A 27,666-nucleotide genomic window follows, 5' to 3' on the forward strand; every position below is an offset into this window, starting at 1 on the left:
TGATGAACATGCTGAACATCAACTTCAGCATGAAGAGGATGTCAGCATATGGACCGTAGCATTTAGCTTAAAGCATTGCTGTGCCTGATAATTCCAATTAATGTCAAACAGCTTTTCCATTTTGTCATTAACTCTAATGTCACATTGCCTACACATGGGGAAATGATCAGGCTTTTGTGGATTTGCATTTTCATTTTCAAGTTTACATTATCATTTTAGTAAAGTCCCCTATGGGCTTCCATGCTTGAATACTCCTAGTTAAGTATTGCCCCCCCCCCCCCCCCCGATTGTGGTACCAATGACTTATGAAAGGAATTAAGAGGCAGACTCCATTCATCATTATTAGTCTTTTATTCTTCCAAGGCACAGCAGATGTGTTGGCAGGGCAAGAAGCTATCAGAATACATTCAGGTTGTGAACACATCAAGTACACACAGAAGTTCACCCTGTTGCTTTCAGTGAGTCAGTGACTGCTACATGCTCAGTAGGCCCAAATAAAGATGAAAATGCGGTTTAGAGCTCGGTCTCTAACCATCATGGGGACGGCTCACTAATACTGATTAAGTGAAGAAGCTTCACACATACACACACTTACATATTCTCCATTTAAAAGTTAGATTTACCTAGCCATTGTACAAATGTTCAATAAAACTTGATGAAATATTGTTTAGGGATTGAAATTATGTCTGATTGCATTTAATATTGAGTTACCAATCATGAATCCTTAATGCTGTGTAATTATTCCAGACAACAATGTACAACTAAAAAACATTCGACTGGCATCAATGCCTGATTATCACATAAAAAGGTTTTTGTTCTCAAACCACCGGGGTCGTCTAGAAAATCTGTGTTAAAATGATGCTTCGGAGAGTTCAGAGTGGGACAACTGAGCTCACACATGGAGGAAAATCGAAAAGCAGGAAGTTGATGGCTGTCTAAAAGAATTGTTGTCAATTTTGAATAAAATATCCAAACAGTTCAACTGTTGCAGAGAGAGAGTGCAGAAACAAAGCACCACGATTAGTTAAAAAAGAGGAAAAATAAAGTTTTTGCAACAAAAAAAAAACAGACCTCAAAAAGTACTTCAGCGTCTCTAAAGAAAACGGTCTGTCTCGTTTGTAATAACCTGGATTTCAAGAGATAAGATGAAGCTAACAGTAACATAAAACAAATCATTTGGCATTGTTCACTGTTAAAGTTAAAAAAAAGGTAAAACAAAGAATTCAAAACACCAACAAAAACACATCAACTCACCTTGATTTTTACTTTACTGTCATTCACACGGCAACTGTCATGTGAAAACTTCTTATTTATTAAGTATCAACATTATTTATTTATTGACAACCGTACAATCACTTTTTAAACTATAATTTGCCTATAAATCCTAACACTTTAATCCAGAAGACCTTTTTGTTCGTCAAGTATAAACATCACCAGACAGCAGTGATGATGTATCCCCTTTGAATTGATATATCTTCAGTTGAGAACAGTGCTGTTAAAGTAAACATGGAGAGGAGAGTTCAGCAACCAACACAAGACTCCACACTTTAGTGTCAAACTCAGTGTATAAAGCTCATAGCTGAGTGTCCATAAAACAAATAATACTTGTATATACAATAGAAACAAACTGAATTAAAAGTAAATGTCTACTAGGAGTATTTTAATGTCATAATTTGCCTTTAGAAAATAGAAAAATGTTTCATGCAAAAAATATATACCTGGGATTTGGATAAACTCTTTGTAACACAACATACCAAAAATATATATTAAAAACTGTTTCAGATTAGCCTACATGATTCCACAGTTACAGATAAAGAGAACTGAAGAGCAAAGCTGAACTCGATTTAATTAACCTGCGTGGTACCAAATCTAATACATCATCACTTTCCTCTTTGAAGAAGTGCACGCTTACTCATGATGAGTATTGCTACTTTTACTCGAGGTGTACTTTCAGAGCTAATGTAAGAGTGTTACTAGTTTCAGTGAGCGGGTTTGTTTATTGGTACCAGGGGGTCTTGCGCACCCAGCGAAGGGTGCATCCTGAATCTGTGCGGATCTTGATGGAGGCTGCTTCTGCTTCTCTGACCGTCTCCTTCACTGACTGCATCAGATTCTGGGCGTTATGCACCAGCATGTCTGTGGCCTGGTCGGGGAAACATTTGGAGGTGAAGGGGTCAGGGGTAAAATAACAACACAGATGGGACAAAATGAAGACAAGTTATCAGAAAGAAGTCTTTAGCAGTGGTCATTTACTCAAATACTGTGCACTTGCACTTAAGTATTGTCTACTACTTTATACTACCTTCTCTTCTACCACATCTCAGAGGGAAATATTGTACATTTTACTACATTACATTCATTTAGTACCTTTAGTTACTTTGCAGATTCAGATGAGTAATACCAAATATAAATCAACAACATCAATTTATTGATCAGCAGGGGGGAAATTGACAGTATATAAAGTAGTTAAAGTAGCCCCTCCCAGCTGCAACATTAAATCAATGTACATATTAATGCATCAATAATTATAATCCAGTACTATATTACATAGGATTCTGAAATAGGCCATTCTGCATAATGAGTACTTTAACATTAGCTACTTTAAGGTGTTTTTTTTTAGCTTATACTTTTGTACTTTTACACAAGGATTAGCTTTAAGGGATTGATCTTGACTCCGTGTTATTCAGTGCATTTATCTGTTGCTGTAGGTCGCCACCTCGGTTTTTAGTGTCCCTGGCGTCATGTTACTTTTCATTAGAATGGTTCCTATAAGTAGTGCAGTGCGGTATACAGACTTTAAATTTGTGAAAAAGAGAGCGCTGGTATTGAAGTGGTACTCTGTATTGTGTAAAATGTTGGGAGTTTACCTGCTCTGACTCGTCTTCACTAATGTTTGTTCGTCCCAGCATGGTGGCTTTGACAGTAGAGAGGATCTTCAGCTGAGTACTGATGGTAGGGATTCGTTCACACACCTTTGGAAGGAGACAAACATGTAAATACATTTCTGTACAAAACATACAGAACTTTTCAATATGTGTCTGTGTGAGCATGGATGGATTACTGAATGGGCCTACACACACAGGCCCAGGGCCCAAAAGTTTCAGGGGTCCCCCTGGCCTTCACCTACAAAATGTCGCTCGAAGAGACACATACCAACCACGAAGGGATGCAAAATGACCATAAAGAGACACAAACCAGGGTGTCCCGGTAGCACAGGCGACCCATATATAAAGGCTGAGTCCTTGCCACAGCGGCCACTGGTTCAAGTCCGACTTGTGGCCTTTTGCTGTATGTCGTTCCCCTTCTCTCTCTCTCCCCCTTTCACAATCTGCACTTCTCACTATCATAAAAGGCATGAAAAGCCCAAAAATATAACTTAAAAAAAGAAAAAGGGACTCAAACCAGCGACAAAGAAACACAAAACCCCAGAGAGATGTGTAACAACTACAAAGAGACGCAAAGCAGCTGCAGAAAAACATAAAATAACTACAAAAAGGGGCAAAACAACCGCAAAGAGACACAAAACGACTACAAAGAGACGCAAAACCAACCATGTGTATGAGTGTCCTCACCTGCAGCAGGTTAGTCCTGATGCGTCTGTCAGTGCACTGCTTGGCCACTTCTTTAGCCAGTCTCGTCACCTCATCTGAGGCCTTGGCGATGTCCTTAGCACACTGAATCAGCGCACGTTTGTTCCCGCTTCCACCACGCACCAGCCGAGACATTTCTGCCATTAGCAGAGCCATCCGCTTGGCTGCTGCGATGATGTCGTTTCCCTGCGAAGAGAAGGGTAGGGGGTAAAGGAAGAAGCAGTAAGAGCTGTGAGCAGGATTCTAGAGAGGAGCCTGGCTTTGGATAAGAGATGAGAATACAATGGAAACATATTGTATGAGACACATTTCTCTGATCATGTCATCAAACAATAAAAATGCTGGTGCTTTGAATGAATGAATCTGAATTAGAAAGCAAAACAGGCACTACATTTAAAAGCAGAAAGCTTCATGCAGTGTCAGTGCAAGTTAGCACATATTCTTCAACCTTTATGAGAGAAAGTCATTGTCAAATTGTAGTTTTGGAGGAAAACAGTGTTGGTCCTCACATCACAGTCAAAGTGAGGTTAGTACCCATGAGGTGATGTTCAGTGTTGCAGCCGTCAGTACGCACCCTGAGACTAAGAAGCAGAAGCAAGTGGTCATACCAAGCAAGCAAGCAGTGTAACGTCAAAACTTCATCACCCAGAAGTCTTTGGGAAACTGTTATCCTTAGCTTCACAGGTTGGCCAGACAACGAGTGACTGACAACAGCGAGACAGTGCCTGACATTACCTCATGAACATAAAGGGAGGGACTGTTTTTCCAGGTGGTGCAACAAACAAACTTGCCATTCCAACAATCCTCGACCTTTAGTGCATCTTTGGCGTACTGTCAGCATAACCGTGTGTCAACCAAGTCTGAGTGCGATGCAACAACAGCCACAGCTGGTTGGAGGTTTCCGTGGTAGTGGCAGATGCAGAGCTAATCCATTGCACAGCTGTCAGTTACTCCAAAGGTTGTTCCTTTGTCCTGCAGGGCTTTCCTTGTGAGTTTTCTATGTTTGCATGCGTGGATGTCTGTGTGTTGGGGGTCAAACAGCTGTATGATCCCAGCAGCTCAAAACGCTGTAAGCCATATAGAGTGCTGCAGGAATGAGTCCTAAAACCCTGACATGAGTTAGCATTATTTGCACTTACGGTTCCCTCGTCTCACAGTCAATGGGTTTTTTGAATGGGTTTTTGGTTAGTTGCTGGAAATAAGGTCTGTGGTAACACAAGCTCAAGAGATTTGAACTTTCTGCGTCAGTAAATACCCCACACGTGTCTTAAAAAAGGTGGTTGCCAACAAGTGGCTAAATGAGATGTTGTAGGGGACATTAAATGATGTAAGTATCATAAACTTTTGTTTGCCACAGAGCTCATGTTATGCAATGATCCAAAAATCCAATGGAAAAATCCCATTAGCTTTTTGTCAAGGGAAACCAGCATGATGCTAACTCCTGGGTTGGCCTTCAGAAATACGTTGTCCCTGCAGCACTTTATTTACAAATACTGTCTGACCCTTTCTGGTTGTGTGTGCACTGATGTACATGTGCGTGCGCAGACCTTGCTGGACCACTTGCGCGCCTCCTGATGGAGAGCCTGGGCAGCTGCCAGAATGGGTTGATTGACAGGTTGGTTGGAGGGCATCATCAGCAGTTCTGGCTCATAGTCATCCTCACCATCAGTAAACTCATCTTCATCATAAACCTCTCTCTCCTCTACTGCCTCCTCCTCCTCAGGCTGGGTAGGGCGGGGGGATTGTTGGGGGTGGTTGGAGGATCAATGGGGATGGGAAGAAAAGGGAGGGAGGCAAAGAAGAGGGGAGGAGGAGGAGGAGGAGGAAAAAAGGAGGAATGTGGAGAAGGGGAGAGCCAGGGATGGCAGGAAGGAAGGAAGCATGGGAAAAGGAGGCATTTAGTACAGTATGAGATGGAAGAACAAAGGACATGATTTACAGGAGGGAGGAAGGGTGAATTCAAGCACTTTGAAGGAGCAGGAAGAAGGGAGGAGAAACTGCACGTGCAAGCAAAGATGGGGAAAACAATAAGAAAGAGGAGCTGGTTTGGGCAGGTAGCAGTTGAATGATTTACTCTGAGGCAGTAGCTGAGCATTTGCATAATCAAACAAGGTCTCCTTGTAGCCAAAACCAGTGATTCACATCCTTCTAGTGTATTTAGGAGTCGAGCAGTGTGCTGAAAGAATGCCATAAAATATATTTTGATACTGTTTTCCAAAGACACATCCGATGCATAGCTCATAAACAGGTGTGGAAAAACTGTCAGCTATGAAGAGGAAACCAGTGACGAGCTTCACAAAGAGAGCGAGAGGGCATTATTCTTGGATAATAAAGAGTTATTTACACAGAATAATTAATACTATACACAGTTCTTTCAACCAAAACACTTACACACAAACACCGATAGAAGATAAGAGTGCAAAGGATACAAAGTCCACTGCAGATATAGTGCAGTATTGTTCTCTGGAGGCTGGATTGTTCTTCCACAAATTACTTTTGAAAAAATGTTTACTTTGTGCGTGCATGTGTAAGCCATTGACAACCTTTCATGCCAACACCTCGAGCAGATGACAGTTTCCCCTCTGAAATTGGAATTGAGCCACTGATCTCCACATTTCAGTATCAACGTGGTTTCAGGGAAAACATGATTTGAGGATATTCACGGGAATACAGAATAAAATCCCTTTAGTCATGTCTACTAACATGACATAGGGATATCACTAACCAGCTGGCTAATTGTAACCAGAACTGTATAAATGCTACTGATTTCTTATAACACATTTGATGGAGTGGATATGCAAACTGTATATTTTGTTTGTGTGAACTGACCTTGCTTGACCACTTGCGTGCTTCATCGTGCAGCTGCCTGGCCGCCACCATCATGGGTTCGCTGAGCACCTCTCCAATCTTCGGCTCTGGGAACTCCTCATCCTTCTCCTCTGGAGGAGGGGGCCGAGGCGGCGGCACCTCGCCCTCTGGCAAGGGCGGTTTGGGTGGCGCCTGCTCATCACTAACCTGTAAAATACGGCTCACTTATTTATAATATAGACACACATACTGTATATTACCTTTAATATGTAGTTCAGGGACAAAGGGGGATGCGACTTTCACACCATCCAGTGGTTGTATCAATAAAAACATAAAAAGTTGACACACGAGGGCTTTAATCCTCCACCCTCTCCGAGTCACTAGTGCTTTAAAGAGTAATTTAACACTTTAAGACTGAAAAGCAGAGTTTTGCTTCCCTCTCAGGTTGAAAGTTTCAGGCCTGTTTCACCTCTGACCGCATGCAAATGTGATTATTTATGCTATAAGGAAACCCCCTGATTATCTGGTTTAAAATCGGTAGTATTTCTCTATAATGTAAAATATTCAGGACTAGTTTTGGGTGTGGTTTGATCAGATTTGAATATTTTCCAAATGTTGCTGATTGTGCACCAGAGTATGTGACATCACCTATTTCCAACGGAGCCCTGCCCACTTTAAAATCAGTAAAAAACTAAACAAATACAGGAATCTCTCAGGTGAAATGACCAAAACTATTTGACCGAAAATACTGCATTCATGTAAGACCCAAATAGTCACATTAAGAAGCTGATTGAAAAAATAGGTATTCAGGGCCATCAAAGGGTGTTTGTCAATTGGTCTTAACCTTTTATGTAAGTTTCAACAGAAATCTAAATGAGTATGCACTCGGCAACACACACCTTCACATTTACAATGACACCTGAGGCTGCCCACTCTAATCGGTGTTCTGCTCTAGGACAACGAGCAGCTCCACTGGAGCGGGTGGAGTTCAAGGTCACTGCTACCAAAGCTGATGAAAAATTACCCTCCCCATCTGTATTCATGGGAGAGTTCAGACAAGTCACACAATAACACAAACAAACTAACCCATTGAGGCAGCAGTAGACCAGCAACCCTGGTGTTCTGCGAGGTAAAATGAAATGGTTTTGTTAAAGGAGTCTGGTGGCTTTAAGGAAAGCATAGATACAACAGCTTCAGTTCCCCGTCAGAAAGGGCTGACTGACGGCAAGGTAAAGCGGTGAAAATATTCTAAATACAGCATACACATTAACTGACGTTGATTTGTTTAGGTTGGCCTTTCTTTAAGGTGGTTAAAATAAGTTTTGATGCTGTTCCCGTCCACAGCAGTACATTGCTTATCTTCTGTGCCATTACTCTGTCTGCTTCTCTACTGTAGGTTATACACTGACTATAGATAAGTACCTTATACAACCCCACTTCAAAAAACCTGAACCACCCCTTTAATGCACTCATTTTAAGTAAGTGGTGGTAGGAAAGTGATGGGTCATTCAATGGTTTACTGTGGATATTAGGAAATCTATGCGTTTGGATGTGCTTACATGGAGCTGGTCCAGGTCAGGTGGTGGAGGAGGGAAGTCAGGTTCCTGAGGTTGGAAGGCTTCTCTAACTTTTCCAACTGCACCCAGGATCCTCAGACATGAGTCCAAATAGGCCTTTTGCAGAGCTGTGGAGGAGAGGGTGGAGAACAATAAAGTGAATAAACCTGTAATAAATAATCTTGGACATGTGTTTGCATAGTGTATCGCCGTACCTTTATCTTGTATGTTCCCAGCCACTGCTTTAGCATCCATCACCATGGGTGAGATGGTGTGGGAGAGGATGTCTGACGCGTTTTTCACTGTGTCTCTGAACCGAGGATCTTCAGAGTTCTCCACTTCCCTCTTAGCCACCAACAGGACCCGATTAGCTCGTCTGGCTATGCTCGTTGCCCCGGCAACAAGCATTTGGGGCTGAACATTCGCCATGGCAACTCGGCACTTGTCGATGTCTTTCTTTATAGCCTCCTCAGAAGCATCTAACAGAGATTTGGTGTCGATGGCCTCGTCCACCAGACCTGAGGCCACACACGCACGCACGCACGCACGCACGCACGCACGCACGCACGCACGCACGCACGCACGCACACACACACACACACACACACACACACACACACACACACACACACACACACACACACACACACACACACACACACACACACACACACACACACACACACACACACACACACACACACACACACACACACACACACACACACACACACACACTTTATTGTTTGTTTCTTTAACAGTTTCATTGTTTTGTATAATTCTTTATTCTTTATGATCTTATTGTTTGAAATGTGCTATATTAAATAAACTTTGCTTACTACTTACTTACTTAATAATTTAAGTAACATAAGAAATGTTTAGAAAATCCTCACCAGTAAGTTTCTCCACATTGTCAATCCATTGATTCTTCATGGTGTCAAAGTGTTCGTATGCGGCTTTATTTCCAGGATTCTTCAACAAGATCAGAGCAGCAGAGGTCACCTGAACATTAACAAACATTTCAGACCGTGTACGACAGACTCTGACAGCGACATGTTTTAATCAGTGTATGCAATCGTGCAAATCAGTGACACCAACACCAACATTAGCACCTGTGGTGTGAGATCCCTGCTATGTTTCACAGCAGCATGTATCCCCTCAACTGTACTCTTATTGCCTGCTCCCACGGCAGCAGCCTTCTCTGCGGTCACCCCCAGCCGACCTGCGTGGGCCTCAAAGTTCCCTGCACGTTCTTCAAAGACCTACAGCAAACATTACCACAGGTTCAGACCGAGATAATCATCCTCTTTCAATGGGTTCCCATTCTTTACAAACACAGCAGCACAGATTTCCGTACGCTACTGACCTCCTCTCTGTTGGGGGCATCAGGGGGAGCAGTTGCAGCCACAGCCAGCAGTTTGATCGGGGTGGTGGTGTCACTGAAAACATCAGACACTTCCTGGGTCATCACCTCCTGCATGTGCTGCCTCAGGTCCTAGTAGAAGCAGAAAGTGTTGTATCAGTCCACTAGGTGGAGCTCTACGCCAATACATTCAATACTGAACATCCATACATCATATACCGTATACAAGACTCCATGTTTTTATGGATGCACCATTCGATCAAATGGAAATATTCTAGACGTCTTGTGCATCATTTTATTCACACTTCCCCAAAACTTAGCCTGACATATTTGGTATAATTAGGAATTGTATGATCTTCACCACTATAATTCAAAATAACCTCTGTGGGTTTGAACAATGTTAGGCTGCACAGCATACTTTTGTAATGACAGTGGGGTTTCATTAAAAACACAGATGGGAGAGCAAAGACTTCCGCCAAGGCCAAATGCCCTATCTCGCAATGTTAACAAAAATGCAAAATGATTTGTGCACGCTGCAAATTGTTATGGGTTCTTCCTTGGCCCATGCTACACCCTTCCACTAAGTTTCATGAAAATCAGGCCTGTTGTTTTTCCGTTATCCTGCTGACAAACAATCAACCCCAAACGTAACCTGTTGGCGGAGGTAGTAAATGTGTGTGGTTGTGAGACCCTTCAGCTACCTTGAGGCTGTCCTTCAATTGTGCAGCTGTAGCTCGCGCTTGAGGAGCCTCAGCCTCGCCCCTGCCAGCCATGTCTGCCAAAGATGTCATTAGAGCCTCTGTTCGTTCGCAGCGTCCAATCATATCCTGCCGATACGGGCCTATCAGGCCTCCTGCCAGCCTCTTCCCTTCTCCAACCATTCCTCTGATGGCTGCCTGACCTGGGGAGAAGCATAAGGCACAAGTCATTCTCACATCACATCTGGATACACAACATCTCCTCTGTCTACTATAAAAACCCAGATACAACAATTATATGTCCTTAATTAGACATGAAGCATCTCTGAATGGCAGCACAGTGTTTTTGTATTTGTTGGTAACAGTTTACATACAAGCAATTACATGCAAGGGACTTTTGTAAATTAGAGATACATGTTCATACATAGATACATGTTCTAGGAAATAAGTTATGTTATTAATATCTATAGTGTTTGGTTATATCCTCTAAGAAAGCATAAAGTGGGCCGGTACCTGTGTTCCACTGTAGTATCTCACACTCTGCTCCCATAAGGAAGCGTGGGAGGAAATAGGAAACAATCAAATGACGAAACAAGGATACAGCAACAGACATAACATTAAAAGCGATACAATGCTTCCTAAATGACTAAGTAAGTTAGTCATTCAGTGACTCACTGCAGGCATTTAAGGAAATCAGTCACCAGGGTTAATTCTGTACTACTTTCAGAAATGTTGAAAATTAGACACTTTGCGTCCTCCTCCTGGACCGCTAACCTCACATCTTTCAGGATACAATAACTGCTAAGTATTCTGGGTGCTGCCTCGACCACTTTCACACACTCTCCATCATCCACACAGGCTGACAAATGGCATTGAAGGTCAGAGCGTTTATTTTGGAACTACTAAATCATCCCCCCAGGAGCCGTCACCCAATCCTGCTCACCAACTCCTCTGTCGTCCACTCCAGGGTTGTTCGCCCAGCGGAGGGCCTGCTCCATCTTGCCCTCCAAGGTGACATCAGGTTTGGCTGGTCTCATGTTGGCCACAGCCCGGTTGGTTTTGGACTGCAGGGTCAGCAGCGCCGCTCCAATCTGCTTTGCCAATGCACGGGCCTCCGGGCTGTCACCTTTACCGCTGAGACGGTAACAGATAGAGATGATTTGAGGGGGAAACAAAAAGGTGTAAAAACCATGTGGTGTAGAAATTCGCCAGCGAGACACTACAGCCAAAAACTACGTTTTTTTCATGCACAGGTCAATTTTGAGAGTTTGGCTCTTTCATACCATGTCTTTTTTCTTTCTAGTGGAAAGAAAATATCCAAAAAACACATTTAGGTATTTATTTTACGTTTTACATCTATAGATTTCTCCTAAATTCACCAAAAGTCAACAATAATAATGTCTTATTTACATATTTAAACACACTATTTCAGAAAACTTGCAATACAAAAAAGAATTGTCTTAATGTAAGTTAACAGGGGAAGTTTCATGGTGACATCTACCAGATATTTTACACCTGTAGTATCTCCCCTCAAATACAGACTTCAAACCCACCAAATGTCGCACCATACCTGTAAGACACCTCCTTAAATGGGAAATACTGTCAAATGCTGATGCCACTTATTCATTTGTTTTTGTCAACATTCAGTTTTGTCTTGTGTAGCCAGAAATAAAGATATTAAGTTTATATTACTGGCCGTGAGCCTCTGTGGTTTTCAGACATAAAAGTACAAGGTCTGATCCAGGACAATAATTCTTCAAGACAGTTCAAATAAATATATTGTGAGTTATATTACTATTGAAGGATCTAAGGCCAGAAGAATAAAACATATTTATACACTTCATTAGTTTAGACTGTGTACAAGCCCAGTCACATATTTCTCCTTTAAAAGTTCAGATGCATCGTTGTTGTATGGATCTGGATAACAGCTGGTTTAATAAATTTACTTTGTCATGTTTATCTCTGTTTTCCTTTTATGGTCAATGTATGCAGTGGAAGTGGAGTACACAAAACATATTCGTAATGGTGACTCATCCTGCCATGATTCACTGACCTACAGTACCATGTATGAAATTAACGGTTGTAAACCCAACGAACTGGCTTCACACTGCATTTGAAATGTATTTCAAATATGAAATTCAGTAGCATGAACATTGAATTGAGTGATATTTTCCTTTAAGGCCTCCACCAGTTTTGATCATCAAACTGTTACTGACCCTCCACCTAAATACCATAGCCCCATCTGTTGCACAACATATTCGAACAGAAACCTTATCGTAGGACTGATGCCCAGGGTTGACAGGCAGCAACATATTTTCCAGGCAGGTAAAATATGCCACCTATTAGTGACACGATGTTGCAGTTTGAACCTAGGAAAAGAGGATCTAAAAATTACATAAAGTTACAAAACATCTTGTCGTGCATGTGTCAGTATGAGGAAGACATACTGTTTGCGTAGCTCCATAAGTCTGGCTGTGAGGCCTGTGATCTCACTGATGGAGCGTAGGATGTCATCCCTCTCTTTGGGGTCTTCACATAGATCGGCGATGCGTTTGGCCTCTGCGAGTAGCGCTCTGATGTTCTCTTCCCCCTCAGGACCGCCGTTGGGATCAGCCAGCCAGGCCTAAAAAATACAAATATATGGCTTAGATGAAATAAGTAACATAAATCTGTATCTTGTATCCTGTATTTAGCTGTTGCTCTTATTCACATTAGCTTAACATTTTAAATATTCACTAAAATTACACTCAAATTAGGGAAAAAACCGTATTGACGATAACCGTGATATCTAACATTTTTAATATTGACATCATGTTTATAATACACATATGATAATAGTGTGTTGGCAGATGTGAGTATATTTTTACTTTATCAATTCATCTGGTTGCCTTTTCACTATCCAGTAGTGTGATTGTTCTTTTTGTGCACTTTTGTGGTTACAGACTTTCTCTCCACCTTCTTATACTCATATTTTGAGTGTAATTCTTTTTTTTTAAAAGAGACAAAACGCACAATAAAAAAAGTTTATGGTAGTGAAAATCTGATATTGTGACAGGTTCAAATAGAACAAAAGAGGCAGAAATAGTATAAATAAAATGCAGAGAGGAGGTATCGTTCACTGGGGAGAGGGTGGACATGGATTACTGTGTTGTTGCTGTTTTATCTGACCTGTGCAGCGTCCAGCCTCCTGGCGATGGCCAGCTTGGCATTGATTAGAGCCTCCAATCTACGAGCAGCATTGTCCACTTTGCCAAATAACAAGTCTAAGCCCTGCGAGCACTGGCCTGCACGCTGCACACACCCCGGGGTCGGGCCCTGGCCTCTGTCATAAAGCAAAAACACACAAAGCTAACATAAGATGACAAAATACACAAACACAGGGAAGTAAAGAAAACTGTTTAATGCACAATATCTGATACAAACACACTACCTGGCTCGTAGATCTGCAATCTGGTCAGTCATTTGTCCGAGAGCCTTAGCAGTTGCCAGTATATCTTTCCTCTCCTTCCCAGCACACAGCTCTCCCACCTTACCAGCTTCATCCAGAATCACACGCAGGGCAACCTCACCGGGGTCTCCTGGGAACGACGACACACCACAAGATCACATTGTGAAGTAATATCTAAAAAGCTGATTGAGTGTTTTAGCAGAAAGCATAGAAAGATTCCAGTTACCTGGTTGTCCGTGGGGGTCTTTGAGCCAGCTTTTAGCCTGTGCCATCTTTGACTCAATCAAAGCCAGAGATCTCTTCAAAGCCTCCATATCCTGAGGGAAAGAGGGAACGCAGCTCTGTCAAAACGGCAGTGGGTATTAAATAACATGGCATCACTTCAAATTATGGTATACTGGAAATAAAGAGTTGTCAGTAATGACTTCTTCTTTACTGTTTTAACAATAATATGCTAAAATGCCTTCTGGGTTGCTGGATTGTGAGCCCACAATAAAGGAAGAGGGTGCCGTTATTTTATATGTTTCTTACTGTCAAATCAATGGAAAAACTAAAACCAACAATCAGTCTGTCTCTTTAACTCGGCACTAAACCCATTTGTTCTTACTGAAGATATAAACCTCTAGAAATTAGTCACAAATACACACTGGAGGCTAATTAATTTTCTTAAAGTACTGTAATTATCTCAAACAACTGGGCACTGTATTTTTTAGCATACACTTCTCAGGCAGGAATAAATAGTGATTTTGTTGGGGAGCACTTTCAGTTGCGTATTAATACATGTTTGCTGTGCAAGTCAATATTTTCAGCGTAATTTCAGCGTAATTTCTGTTTCTCAGGCTTTGGCTATACACAACAAATACCTGTTAGTAGGAACAATTCACTGTTGGTTTTGATTTGTTGACAATAAGAAAAATATCACCTGCTTTTTCCCAGAAATGTGTTATAATGATGATTTCCAAAACATTTATTATTGCAACCTTTACAAAGTTAAATTGTGTGTTCATTAATACATGTGTTATTGGTTGCAGCCAAATGTATCTACTTAATTGGGGGCTCTCAACCTGGCAACCCAAAAGTTAATTAATATTTATTATCTCTAAAGTATTAATAATTATGTATTAAAAGTCTTCATTTTGTATTTTCAGATATTCTGTATAGTGCACTAATTAACTGATATGTTGTTAAAAATAATGATAATTTATGAAAAAGGGGAAAATTAGGAATTCTACCTATAAGACCTCACATCTAACTCTTTGCTTTATAACAGGTGGAGAGAAAAACATGCCCTTTTCCAGCTCATAGGAAAACAAACTGCTTAAGTGGCAACGTTCAATATACTAATCTATTATGGATGTGTCTGGACACCAACCAGCTTATTTCTATAATTCATGACCTGAGTGTAGGAAGAATCATCGTGTGCCAGCAGTTCCCCTACACACTGACAGTAAGTGCTTATCACAGCTCACACACAGAGTATGTCCACATCAACACACACACACACACACACACACACACACACACACACACACACACACACACACACACACACACACCACACACACACACACACACACACACACGCACGCACGTTAGGGTTAGACTGGTAAGAAAATCTTAACTTCATGAGCAATTGATCTTTTGGCACAATCGCTAACTGCTATGCCTAAATAAACTACTTCTAAGAGAAGATATTCTTCATCAAAAACAGCATCTTATTGTGCTACTGACGGCTTTATCACAGGGTAAACATTAATAGCACGAGAACTAAAATACCATGATTGCACATGGATTGAATTTGTGAAGTTGTTATTGTTAAATAATTAATTATTTAGCTTATAATTATCATCTGTTTCAAGCCATTTGACTTAAATTGGACATCTCGAGACAAACAGATGCACACAGTGACAATATAGATCACGTCAGCTAACAGTCAGTGGACTAAAACACACATAACACACTTACTTTTAAATACCAGCATGACAGATCCATATGTAAGCATGAGGAAATACTTCCTTCACTCTCTCACACAGACACACTTGCATGCTGAAAACTGCAGAGGGGGAGAGAAACAGGACTTACCTTCTACAGGGAGGAAAAGAATGGAGGAAGAAGGTGAAGAAAGAAAAGAAAAAGAAAAACCAGGAGTTATACTACCGAGCAAAAAGAAAAAGTGGAGACAGAAAGTAAAGAGTGCATTTTGTTTTGGCAGATACTCTCTGCAGCACAGAGGGATGTGTGGATCGAGTGTGTGGCTATGTGTGTGCAAACAGGCACTCCAAAGCAAAAGTGATTATCTGATTTAGGATTGTAGGGATTTTTAAAAGTATTTTTGGGGGGGTTTAGGGTATAAAATGAAGAAAATCAGAGTCTGCAGCACAGGTCATACCTTATTGGCCCAGGCGTCCTCATCCCACGTGGTGAGCTGTAAGACTCTTATGATCTCCTGGATTTCAGTGCTCATCTTTTCAAAGGTAAATCTTCTGTTCCTCTCTGCCTCCTCAACGCCGGCACCTCGACTGCTCTTGGTTGTTACAAAAATCTTTATAGCTGAGGACGGAAATATTTAATTAATATTAATATTTATCATTACAATCAAAAGAAGCAAGTATTTAATTGTAAATCTCTTACTTGTAGTGTAGTATAAAAGATATCTGGCAAAACCCCAAAAAGAAACTCACAGACAGTTTTCACCAGAAATGTCAAAATATTCAACAAACAAAATCACATCCTTAAATTCTTTAAAGCTGTATTAGCTATATTTTAGTCACCTGGGGACAGTGGAAACACCATATTATCACCTTTTAAATAGATATGGCAAACTTGTGAGCAAATAGTTCCCTATTTATTCATCCAGCAGATACGAAGCAACAATTTTGAGTCATGTTTATGTCCACTTGAGGAATAGAAGTCTAATATTCACTCTCCTTTCAGCTCTGTTTTTGGTCTCCACCACCTAACGCATTTTCTGCCGCTCTCGATCTCTACAACAATAACAAAAGATGGAATTTGGTGGCGATATTTGCCGTCATTCAGCTTCTCAGGGTAGGATTCCTTAATCATACAGAGGTTTTACCGGGTTCATGTTAAAAATCAGTGTTTCTCGGCACCATTTTCTCAGTTAGTATCTCTGATGACTTAAGATCCAGATGTCCGATGACCAAAATCCTTTATCTGCCTATAATATATAGTTAAAAAACGACCCAGATCTAACGTCGATTAAACGATTAAAATTACGGATTTTTCTAGGTTAGAAAATGTTGGAAACATTTGGGATAATGTATGTTTACAACACAGGTCTAGCCATTTTTAGACATTTTAATGCAAAGTAGTTTGTGATTGTGAAAGATCAAACTATGGGTGCAATCCTTTTTGACATTGAAAGTTTGTGTTTGAAGGGCATCTGTAACAATGTTTCTCTGTTGTTTGCTGGTGAAGTAATAGTAGAGACGCTAGAAGAGCAGCTAGTGGGCGAAGTGTGTAGTTAGTCTGACATCCACAGCAACTAATGACTGTAATTATCAGCGTTGCTATAACAACTGTTGGATGCTCAGTGACCTGTACTGTCGTTCGCACACACACACACACGCACACACACACACACACACACACACACACACACACACACACACACACACACACACACACACACACACACACACACACACACACACCTGATATAAGAACAGGCAGCTGCTCTCTGACAGTGTTCATGGAGTTGACGAGCATCTGTCTGTGTTCTTGGTGCGTCAGCTCCTGCTGCCTCTCCTCAATCATCTTTGACATCTTGGTCATCCCTGAAGAAATAATAAATAAAATGGGGATTTATTGTGTGAAAGTTAGAGGTTAACAAAATCAAACCAACCAGCAGGTAGAATGCAGCAAATGATCGTGACCTTGGGTTTGTTAGCGTTAGCATCACAGTTTTTAACTACGCCCCAACAATCAGAGGCCGAGGGCATCCTGCAAGCGTATTCACCAACTGAGTAGCTCCAACACATCCAAACAGATCATTACTTCACAAATGACTGATCTCATACGATGACTGCATCAGTCAAGTGTGAGAAACCCTTGGCATCAGATTGCCTCCAGCTGACAGTGCTCTGACAACACAAGTAACCTTTTACCTCTGATGATAAATAGCCTGTTTATGTCTCCTGCCAGTGACAATATCCTTAATCACGACATCTTAGTGTCAGCGGAGCAGCCGGTAGTTAACTGAGTTTTTCATCATGACGGATGGATCTTTAACCAACAGAATAGCCTAAAACAAAGGTTGATTACACTGTTAATGTTTGTTAATGCCATTTTTGTTTGAAAAAGCACTTTATCGTGTAATGATGAAATTTCTTTTTTATTTCTGTCAATTAACTTAATGATGTATTCTGAACTGGACAGTTCCCATGCCAAAACACTGCTGCTGCAGAACTGTTGTGCTCCCTTAAAGTAGACATTTTTTATCAAATGTTCTTTGATAGCCAATTATTTTGATACATGGCTAAAAACTAAATAGGATTTCTGTATATATATTGAGGCCATTTATTGCTCGCTTGGATTGGTAGCAGTGAAATCATACCCACTTTCTGAGGTAAATAATATGAAAACTCTCACTCATTTGTTTTGTTGTTATTTGTATAATGTGGAGGTCCCTTGCAACATGTCATGTTTGATTCTGGCTGAGGACCTTTGTTGCAGCTATAAATGTCTAATATAATACTATATATTTATCATTATCATTTTTATATCATGTATATGCTCAAACAAATGTTGGATGGGGCTCTTTTATTAATCAGTTTTATTCATACCACATGAAACTTCACCCCTAAAGTGACATTTGAAGAACCACATAGCGCCGTCCAGTTTAAAAAAAGAAAGCTCCTGCTGACCTGGTCCCAGGTTCTTGGTGTACGTGATGAGGTCCTCCATGGTCTCCACCACCTCAGCCACTGTCAGATACTCTAAGATACCTTTACACACACGAATTATCTTACGCACCTAAGACACAACACAACAGACAGAATCACAAGCAGATCATGTATTCAAGCTTAGAACAACGGCGGATAATGATGATTAGAGACAAACTTCTTTTAAATGATGAGAACAACATTCAATGAATTAATTTTTTTACACAGTGTTGAAGATATCCTGTTCTTTGTATGGCGTCTCTGTGTGTTGGTGTGTGTACAGTCTTGTGATGTACGTCTTGTGACTGTGAGAAGTTGCTCTTAAAAAGATAAGGCTAGTGATGAGACACGGTGAGCATTATCACGTGTCCAATGTGATTCCACTTATTAGACACACACACACACACACACACACACAAACACACAAACACACACACACACACACACACACACACACACACACACACACACACACACACACACACACACACTGGTACATACCATATCCTCACACATATACACGCAGAGCCAGCCACACACACAAACACACGTCCTGAGTTATGACAGAGGGAAGTCATTTGATCTCAGTGATTAGATTTGGCTGCATTTGAGAGTCCATTACAGACTTGCTCTAAACTGAGCTCCTCCTTCCTCTGTTGAGCTATATAAAGCTTTATTTCCCTGAAAGATACCACACCTCTGAAGTAAGAGTGATTCTCAGGTCACACACGCGGATATAAAGGAGACAAACACACAAACACACACACACACCTCTGCCTCATCAAAGGTAAGGAGCAGGTCGGACGTTCCGGATAGGATCCCTCTGGATCCATCGATCAGGTAATCTCGTGCAGGGACAGAGTAGGGATCGGCCTTTAGCATCTGAGCCGCCTGGACGAGCTTAGAGCTTGAGTTCTCCACCCTGAAAATACACAGTTGTCTTAAGACATTTACCAAACATAGGAATGTATTGCCTTGTAAATCAAACAGATCAGATCTCATGTGTAGAAAAGAAAACCATCTGCCACTCGCCTAAAGAAGCTGCTTTCCTTGTAACAAGAGATGGTTAACAAGGTGCATGCATAGACAAGTGCACTGAATTTCTGGGATTCAGAGTGTGTTGTGTTTGCAATATTTGAACATGTAATTCAGTTAAATCTGCCCATTTTAAAAGTAAAAGATTTGGGCTTTTATTTACAAATCGGATAGCCTATTCCTTAGAGATCGATGATTATCTTAACCTGAAGATGGATTTTCAGAGCACATGAATAAAGCCCTCCTCTTTCTGACCCCCATTGGTCAGGGTATCGATGGCTGCTGGTTCATCTATATTTAGGCTGGTTCACATTCCCACACGCCCCTTTCTAAGCCCCGTGAGTGAAATTTATGGTGTAGTGCCCCTGTGCATGTGCGAGTGGGCCTGAGAGTGAAGTGTGTGTATCTGCTTAAGGTCTGGACCCTTTTATTTTGGAAATTGAGAAACAAGCAACAACAGAAAAGGAAATCACGGAGAGAACAAACTAGAAACTGATGATATCAAAACGCACAGTTAAAGCATTAACATACACACAAATGCAACACATACAGGCAAGCAAACAGCCAGATGTCTCAGTCGCAGGATTGCTGAGTAGCAGCACTCAGCCGGCACACAGAGTTCATGTCAGCTCTTTGGATGCAAGCTGGAAAACAACAAACAGCCTCTCAGCGGCCTGCATGCAGGGAGCCGGACAGTCGCCCGGGCTCGGCCTTAGAAGTGGCTCTTTGTTGCAGCTGGGAACGCAGCCACGTTTCCTGACATTAAATCGTCTGGAATCCTCTTTTTAACAAGTTCTCTGTCTACTGAGATAAAGTGGATAATTTCCATGATTTTGTCACTGGGTATTTCTGTGAGTAACTGCGGGTGAGAGAGGGACAGAGGGAGACACACAAAGAAACAAGAGCAGACCTTTCTCTTGCAGAGTGCTTCTGAGACGGACTTACTTGATGAACGCAGGAGGCATGTCTCTCTTCATCACCTGGTCCTCAGTGGTTTGAACCGTCTCCTTGCCCACCTGCAACACACACACAGATGTACCATTTATTTTATTATCATTAGCTGCAGCTCCGACAGGAAACACTATTCAAGTGAGCACTATAAATAGTGTGAAGGGTGAGCGGGTGTGTATCAATTCACACCTATTTCAACCATGTGTACATGTCATATCGTTCAAGGTTCGAGGGGAGGTAGCTCGGGCTCTGGTTGACTGGGGGTTTTGTTATTCTACATGAGGGTGGCTCGGGGGAAAGACGTTTATGCTGCTCTAGTGGAGTTGTGTATCAGTCATCAGTACAACATCAACAATGCCTGAAAATGTTTGCTAGGAGTGTAATAATGGGTAAATGTAAATGTAAAAGCTCCCTTTTAACTGAACAAATTGAACTTGACAGTACTAACTAGGAGTATTGATTTTTCTATTAGAGTTCTTTATTATTTTCCCCCGTCTGTGCCCCAGAATGTTTTCTTCCTAAATGCAATTAAAAAACGTCCTCAATCAATATTCTCACTCCAAAACTACATTGTACGTAAAACAATATAACACATTCAAGTTTCTATTTTGAAGTCAAACATTTCAATGTCACTGACAAACAAAACAAATTTGCTCAATTCTTCTGCAGATGTTCACATGGTGATGCAGCTGGCTGAAAAACCACATGTCTCTGAAACACTGGCTCTCACTCGCAAAACACATCCTACAACACACACACACACACACACACACACACACACACACACACACACACACACACACACACACACACACACACCAGTCTCTTGCTGCTGCATTCATGAGAGTCGGTTAAATAGACTTTCTGGCTCCAGAGACTCAGTAGGCAGCCATCACACAGCGTGTTTTAACAACACAGATTTACCTCCACCACACTGCACCTCTTTGAAGGTTTGAACATTTATGTTGCTGCAGACTATTCTGTTCATAAACTACAACTAATGTCATTATCAGTGGTTGGATTTTATGAACCATAGAAAGAAGAAACGTCATCAATGTTTTCATCTCTGTGTAACTAATGTAAGCAACACAAAGCAACTTCTTCTTAGAAAGGACCAAGCTCAAGTTTTTAAGCCTGAACTTTAACTAACCACTAGAAAACCTGTCATCTGTAATTATATATCCAACTACAACGGAGACACTGACAGCACGCAATGACAGTACTGAGAGAATGAACCGTTACACATAAATAAGATGTATTTCATGATCATTCTATACTTTCTAAATTAAAAGCATGCATTGGCATTCTACTTTCGTCACCTTCTGCATTTGTTTGAATTCATTTAGATCTAAATCTGTATGATACTGTATGTCTGGCAGAGCTGTATGAATGAATGTTCACAAACACTGCGAGAACAAAATTACAGTAAATGTAGCTTGGTGAATTTCCTTGTTTAAGAAAATGCAGGGAGACTCACAACTCAAAACTGTGAGGAATGCAGCTCTACAAGTAGAGCTACAAGCAGCCGGGTGAAACCCTCCGGATAAATTCTCCGAGTCAAATCAGGTGACGGCACAAAGAGCTGTGTCATTTTCCTGTAAGCAGGAAAGCTTGGCATCGAATATTCAATACATAATTAATGAGAAGTTAAGTGTTTTGCTCGACACGCTGACAGTGTGATGTGTGTGTGGTTGTACAGCACAACTTGTGTAACTGATTCAGCGGGAAACAGACAGCTGTCGGTCAAAGCTGACACAATACAATTAGTCTTATCTCAGATCCACAGGCATCAGCTCTGATGAGGGCGCAGCTTTCATAATCTCTTGTAATTAGCCAAAACATTATTCAGAATTCAGAATGTTAAGTGAGAAAAGTAAAATTTGCACATATGTGAGACATAATTAGCCACTCGCCGCATTGCTGCACAATATGAGGAAAACATTTTGGAATAAATATACAGACATTAAAGCGTACTACATTCCTGTTCTTTCAGTATACTGCTAAGATACAACAAATTTCTTATTAAATTGGAAATTGTTTACAACATCTTTTATTGAACAAATTGAACATCTACCTAATGTTAGTCCTGTATTCACTCCCTTTTTAGCTCTATGTTGGTCTCCACCAACTGCTAAGGGAAATCTTTCTTGTTCTTTAGCTGCTAAATGCTTCAATATGTTCACCAGTCTTTGTCTTTCTGCTGTTTGGTGTTGAGCAGGTTGTGTACCGCTGCCTACTGCTGGAAACAAAGCTGATGAGAGCTGTGAGAGTGAACAAAAATATTAAAGTTGCGGTTCATAAAAACCAACACAATGAGCTAAAAGATGCTTAAACACTGGAGTGTTAGAGGAACCACAGTGTTGAGTGATGATTCTCTGTACGTGAAAAGAATGTTGATTAGTGAAGCTTCAATAAACCAATTTCAGCACTTGATAACACAATAACAAAATAGATATAATTCTGCTATATAATACAAGCCAGGAGTAGATTTAAGGCAGACTGAGAAGCAGAGGGGATGTGTGGACACACAGCCGGAAACTAAGACCCATCCTGGGTCTGCCAATGAGCATGAAGAGATGGCTCATATTTACATGGTAGAGCAAGCTGAGGACAGTTGGTGTGTGTGTGTGAGTGTGAGTGTGTAAGGGGGTGGAGGTGTGGCTTGGCAGAGTCAGGTCTGAAGACGGCAGAGACACTTTCCCTCCCTGACAGGGTGTCTGCGTCTGAAAGTGGCTATTTCTCCTCGTCTCTCCATCCCTCTTCTTTCCTCATTCTGCATCACGCTGTTTGACCGTTTCTGTCAACAATCTCGCTCCTCGCATCTCTCCCTCTCTTTCTCTCTCTAGTGTGTGGTTACTTCACTCAACGGTAAATCTATTTATTCCTTCCTCCCCCTCCCCCAGACATACTCAGGATGTATGTTGACTCCTTCAGGAGAAAATACTTCACAAACACTGAGGCAGCTCTCTGTCATCAGCACAACTTCAGCAAGCTCACACTTTCAACCAAACACACCAACAGCCTCCTTCAGATCTTTAGTCAAAATAGCGTCAAACCCACCACAACCTCTGACAGATTGAGATTGACACCATCTTATGTGTGTGCCTAAGTGTATCTGTGACCTAGATTTTAAGTACCCACCACAGCCAGCCCACCCTGGATGCGGTTAACTGTGTAATTGTATCAGTGTGTGTAGTGGGACTCTTGTGATGCTGGCATGTTGCTGATGTATACTGTGTTATATCTTAGCTTAAACTGCGCAGGTGTGGGAATGAATCATCTTTCTAAAATAAAGCACATGTGCTCAGTAGTGTGCACTTGAGCTTTAGGTGTCTTTTACATCCAATTAAGTTGATCTACCCAGCAACCAACCAGTGCTGATTTTACAAGCTCTGTTCTCAAGCACCTTTGTGCTCCCTTTCAACACCTTCTCATCAACCACTTTGTAACTCTCACTCCTCTATCAGTGGACTACACGACTACTCATCATTTCTTCTTCAACTGCGTATGTAGGCATTTAGCTGTGATGTTATCCAGAGTGGAAAACGCAACAGTAAATGCAAAAAGACGGCATCAGAGGATAGGTATCTATAGGTATTCTACTTTTCCTCTGTTGTGTTAAAACTTGATCCTAAGAGCATTTCCTTAGTCTGACACCTTCCAGTGTCACTATGTCCCCAGCTCTTATCTCTCCCTGCAGCCTCACATCTCCATCATATGACCCAGCGACACGCCTGAGGCTGCGATTAGCCTCCTTCTGCTCACTGTCCGAAAGGATTAAGTGAATGAAAAAGCAGAGAAATAGAGAGCGAGATGGAGAGGTGTGCCCGGCAGCAAAGGGATATCAAGGACTCGGTGCAGCTGAAAAGGGGGATTTTCTGTTCAAACTGTATAGTCCTTTTCATTATCAGTTAATGAGATATCTTTCAGACTATCCAATCACATAGTTTCCATGTGACGCCATAATAAAATATTAATGACCTTCCCAGTATGGATTTGCATAATCCAAATGTATTTGTCCTACTGAAAAACCCTTCTGACATACTCTTTCACTTGCTGAGTAATATCATAAAATGCATTGAGCCAATACTTTATATTTTTTGATTAGGCCTGCCAGTAGTTTAGGCCTTTCCAGACGAGAAATCATGGTCCCCTGCATCCCAGTAGAACAACACTAAGGTGATGTGCTTCAGCCAAAAACAATAAAAACTTGTCAACTCTCAAGATGCTCAACAAAGAAGTAGACCACGTCTGTTTAAATCTTCACAAAGCAGAGCACACATCTCCTCAGTCTGACACACGACTTCATTAACATCTTCTGTGGCATCTTGATCAAGTCTGCTCTTCCATCTGTGGCCTCCCACGCTGTGAGATACATTTTCTCAATAATTGAAGCGTAAATGGGTTAATGTTTCCTTCTGTCTGCTGATGATTTCTCCTGAGTGAATGAAGCCCGGTCGCCCCTGCATCAATAACAATGACCCGGATCCGCATTAATGATGTGGCCCGTATTGATTTTTCCAGTCAGTGCATACAGAAGAGGCATCTTTGTCTGACTATATACAATTTCGACTCAAGGTGACAGAGAGGAAATGGTACAAGTAAAGTGGAAGGGTCAAAGGAGTTGGGAAAAGAGACAACAGGGAGGAACGTGCAGGAGTTACTATGAAGGGAGGAGGTGGGAGTGTGATAAAGGACCTCAGAGTGTAGGCTATCTTTTCTCTATATGGAGGTTATGAAAATGCTGAGCTTCTTTTATGTATTGTTCTATAAACTGAAAACTCTGCTATAATCTAATTCAGTTTAATGGAGCCCATGGCACAAGTGACATTTCCCTCTTCACTGATCAGTGCGTGCGTGTGTGTGTGTGTGTGTGTGTGTGTGTGTGTGTGTGTGTGTGTGTGTGTGTGTGTATAAGAGAGAGAGAGAGAGAGAGAGAGAGAGAGAGAGAGAGAGAGAGAGAGAGAGAGAGAGAGAGAGAGAGAGAGAGCAGCATCTTGTTAATTGAATCAGCACTCGTTTCTTCCGCCCTACAAACTTCATTGAGGTCAGCGGCCATCTGATCACCAATCGGGGCATAGTTTGACATGTTGTGTGTGTCGCTGTGTTGTGCGTGAACAGTCAGACGCGCACAAAAAACTACTGCAGGAGCTAGTGAAACATGCATGAGCGTCAGCTGGCGGTGTGGCAGTTTTATATCAGTTTAATGGCGAGCAACGATCAAGATGGGATTGCAATAAATCTGTGAAAGCCACATAAAAATGTACTGATCCATGTGCAGTGCAGGGTAGTGTGATGACCTATGGGGCCTATTGTGATTATTTATGATTAATTAAATAAAAGCTTTACAGTTAGTCACAGTAGGTCTCCACAAATGTCGATTTTGATAAATGTCACTGGATGGAGTCACTTTTCCATTGGGGCTTTTTATTGAATTGACGCCCTGGTTCCAACTCGGGACTCACCCGTACAAGGTTGCTGACTGCCGCCTGCACCGCGGCCACCGGCACCGTCAGATCTGGGATGGCTTTACCGTCCACCTCCCCCTCCTCGTGCATGATGACCAGGTGGGAGATCTGCTGGGCCACCGGCTCCAGGATACTCTCGATGGTCTTGGTGTGAAACACCGGCATCGTGAACGACTTTTACCGCAGCCCCGACTGAAGAAAAGGCGGCTGGTCGCTCCAGCACTGAAGATCCCCCCTCTCTCCTCTCCTTCCCTCTCCTCTCCTCTCCGACACCGTCAGGAGGACAAATCCCGAGTTGTCAGTCCAGCCCCTGAGACGAACCCCTCATGCGACTCTCCTCCCGGTGTGCACCGTCTCCTCTTGTGAGCACCTCGGCAAAGGCTTGACACAGACGGTCGGTGTCCTCCGGTGGGAGCGACCCAAATCGTGACAGAAGGAATCACCGCCCTCCGCCCAATCACAGCCAAGGAATACAGCTGCCAAGCGGGTTGGTGTTGGTGCGCACTGACGCTTTCGCTGCACGCACACGCACGCATACACATCAAACACACAAACACAGTGCAAGTGAAAGTGCTTCCCAAATTACGTCATGCATGCCAGTGGCCCCAAAAAGGAAAGGGTAACCTAATGGGAAAATATTGTAATTCCAAGAGGTGTGTGCAAAGGAGGGGGGTAACATCTACATCAGGGAAAGGTTGTAAACATGATAGTGTTTGGAAGCTACTCTGATAAAGCTCAGCTTCACATCCATGACACTAAAGAACACTGGAGATCACGTGCTGCACCATAATGTTGAAGAAAGCTGGTGGTGTGTTGCCTTTTTATGAAGCTTCAAACTTTCATCTGACATACGATCTGTGTTCATTAAAAGGTGGGTCAGGAGTTCATGTCTCAGGGCCTAAATGTCCAGGTCTAAATAAAGACCAAGGATTCAACTTCATGCTGCTGGCTGCAGCTGAAAGAACGAGTGTGTCCAGCAGAAGGAGACTTACAGATCCTGCCCCTAACCCACACACTGTTTCTCCAACTTCCTTACTTTAACACAGATGATTCTGGAAGAACAGCTGTTCTACTGGTTTAACAACCACCAGACAGGTTGCGCTTGAATTTATGTTGCATTAAAGTGAAAGAATCAGATTTAACTGTAATTTATGGGTGTTTTGTGTGTGTCTCTGCTAATCAGATTTTAATCTGTGTTGGGGAAATTGGAGACCCCAAGAGAAAAAACAACGGTATTTATAGCCCTTTGACCCGGTGTTCACTAAAGAGCCTCCAGCCTAGAGACCCCCCTGTGTGTGTACGTGTGTGTCCCTAATTTGTGTGTAGACAAACGGTTGCTTTCCAAACCAGAGAGACTGGACAGTCAGGTCCTCCTGGTTAGAATATACCCTGTTACTCTCCTCTCCTCTCCTCTCCTCTCCTCTCCTCCACCTCCCCTCCTCCTCTCTTCTCTCCCTCCTCTTCTCTCCTCCTCCTTTTCTTCTCTCATCTCCTATCATTTTATTTTATTTCCTCTACTCTCCTTTTCTCTCCTACTGTCGCCCCATCTCCTCTCCTCTCCTCTCCTCTCACCTTCTATTGTCTTCATTTCCTTTCCTCCTCTCCTTTTCTCTCCCCATCTCTCCTCTCCTCTCCTCTATTTCCTTTCCTTTCTTCCCCTCCTTTTTCTCCCCCTGTCTCCTCTCTTCTCTTTTCTTCTCCTGTCTTTTCCTCTCGTCTTCTCCCCTTTTCTTTCCTTTTCTCTCACCCTGTTTCCTTTCCTTTCCACTCATCCCTGTTTCTCTCGTCTCTCATCATCCTCTCCTCTCCTCTCCTCTTCCTTAGAAATTGTCCTTAAAGAGGAGT

General features: G+C 42.0%; 1 protein-coding gene across 12 annotated transcripts; it reads right to left on the bottom strand.

Moving 5' to 3' along the window:
• Positions 1 to 344: 344 nt before the first annotated feature.
• Positions 345 to 26,253, bottom strand: LOC115019937 (vinculin-like). 12 transcript variants are annotated; one of them, XM_029449670.1, is made up of 26 exons: positions 25,819 to 26,250; positions 20,348 to 20,418; positions 19,139 to 19,289; positions 18,350 to 18,458; positions 17,138 to 17,260; positions 15,853 to 16,013; positions 15,546 to 15,548; positions 13,690 to 13,780; positions 13,446 to 13,593; positions 13,184 to 13,337; positions 12,463 to 12,638; positions 12,232 to 12,384; positions 10,959 to 11,149; positions 10,019 to 10,218; positions 9,321 to 9,449; positions 9,067 to 9,216; positions 8,848 to 8,956; positions 8,170 to 8,472; positions 7,958 to 8,082; positions 7,485 to 7,520; positions 6,420 to 6,605; positions 5,138 to 5,314; positions 3,573 to 3,776; positions 2,868 to 2,972; positions 2,007 to 2,143; positions 347 to 1,492 (listed from the first exon to the last, which is right to left on the bottom strand). In XM_029449670.1, the coding sequence occupies exons 1-26, from the start codon at positions 25,984 to 25,986 to the stop codon at positions 1,477 to 1,479; spliced, it is 3,576 nt and encodes a 1,191-aa protein (XP_029305530.1). In that variant the 5' UTR covers positions 25,987 to 26,250; the 3' UTR covers positions 347 to 1,476. The 12 variants fall into 12 exon arrangements, with proteins under 12 accessions (XP_029305537.1, XP_029305531.1, XP_029305530.1 ...); XM_029449674.1 differs by having other exon boundaries at positions 12,286 to 12,384; positions 25,819 to 26,249; XM_029449677.1 differs by lacking the exon at positions 5,138 to 5,314 and having other exon boundaries at positions 345 to 1,492; positions 25,819 to 26,253.
• Positions 26,254 to 27,666: the final 1,413 nt, after the last annotated feature.

This window comes from Cottoperca gobio, chromosome 15 (genome assembly GCF_900634415.1).
Source record: "Cottoperca gobio chromosome 15, fCotGob3.1, whole genome shotgun sequence".
NCBI classification, from domain to species: Eukaryota; Metazoa; Chordata; class Actinopteri; order Perciformes; family Bovichtidae; genus Cottoperca; species Cottoperca gobio.

Bases quoted from the DNA above. Each gene is read 5' to 3' on its own strand.
- LOC115019937 (XM_029449670.1), bottom strand. From the start codon at position 25,986: ATGCCGGTGTTTCACACCAAGACCATCGAGAGTATCCTGGAGCCGGTG. The intron at 8,473-8,847 runs GTGAGGATTTTC...GTGTGGCCTCAG, and splicing joins CAATGTGGAGAAACTTACTG to GTCTGGTGGACGAGGCCATC. The intron at 7,521-7,957 runs GTAAGCACATCC...TTTACCTCGCAG, and splicing joins CTGACCTGGACCAGCTCCAT to AACACCAGGGTTGCTGGTCT.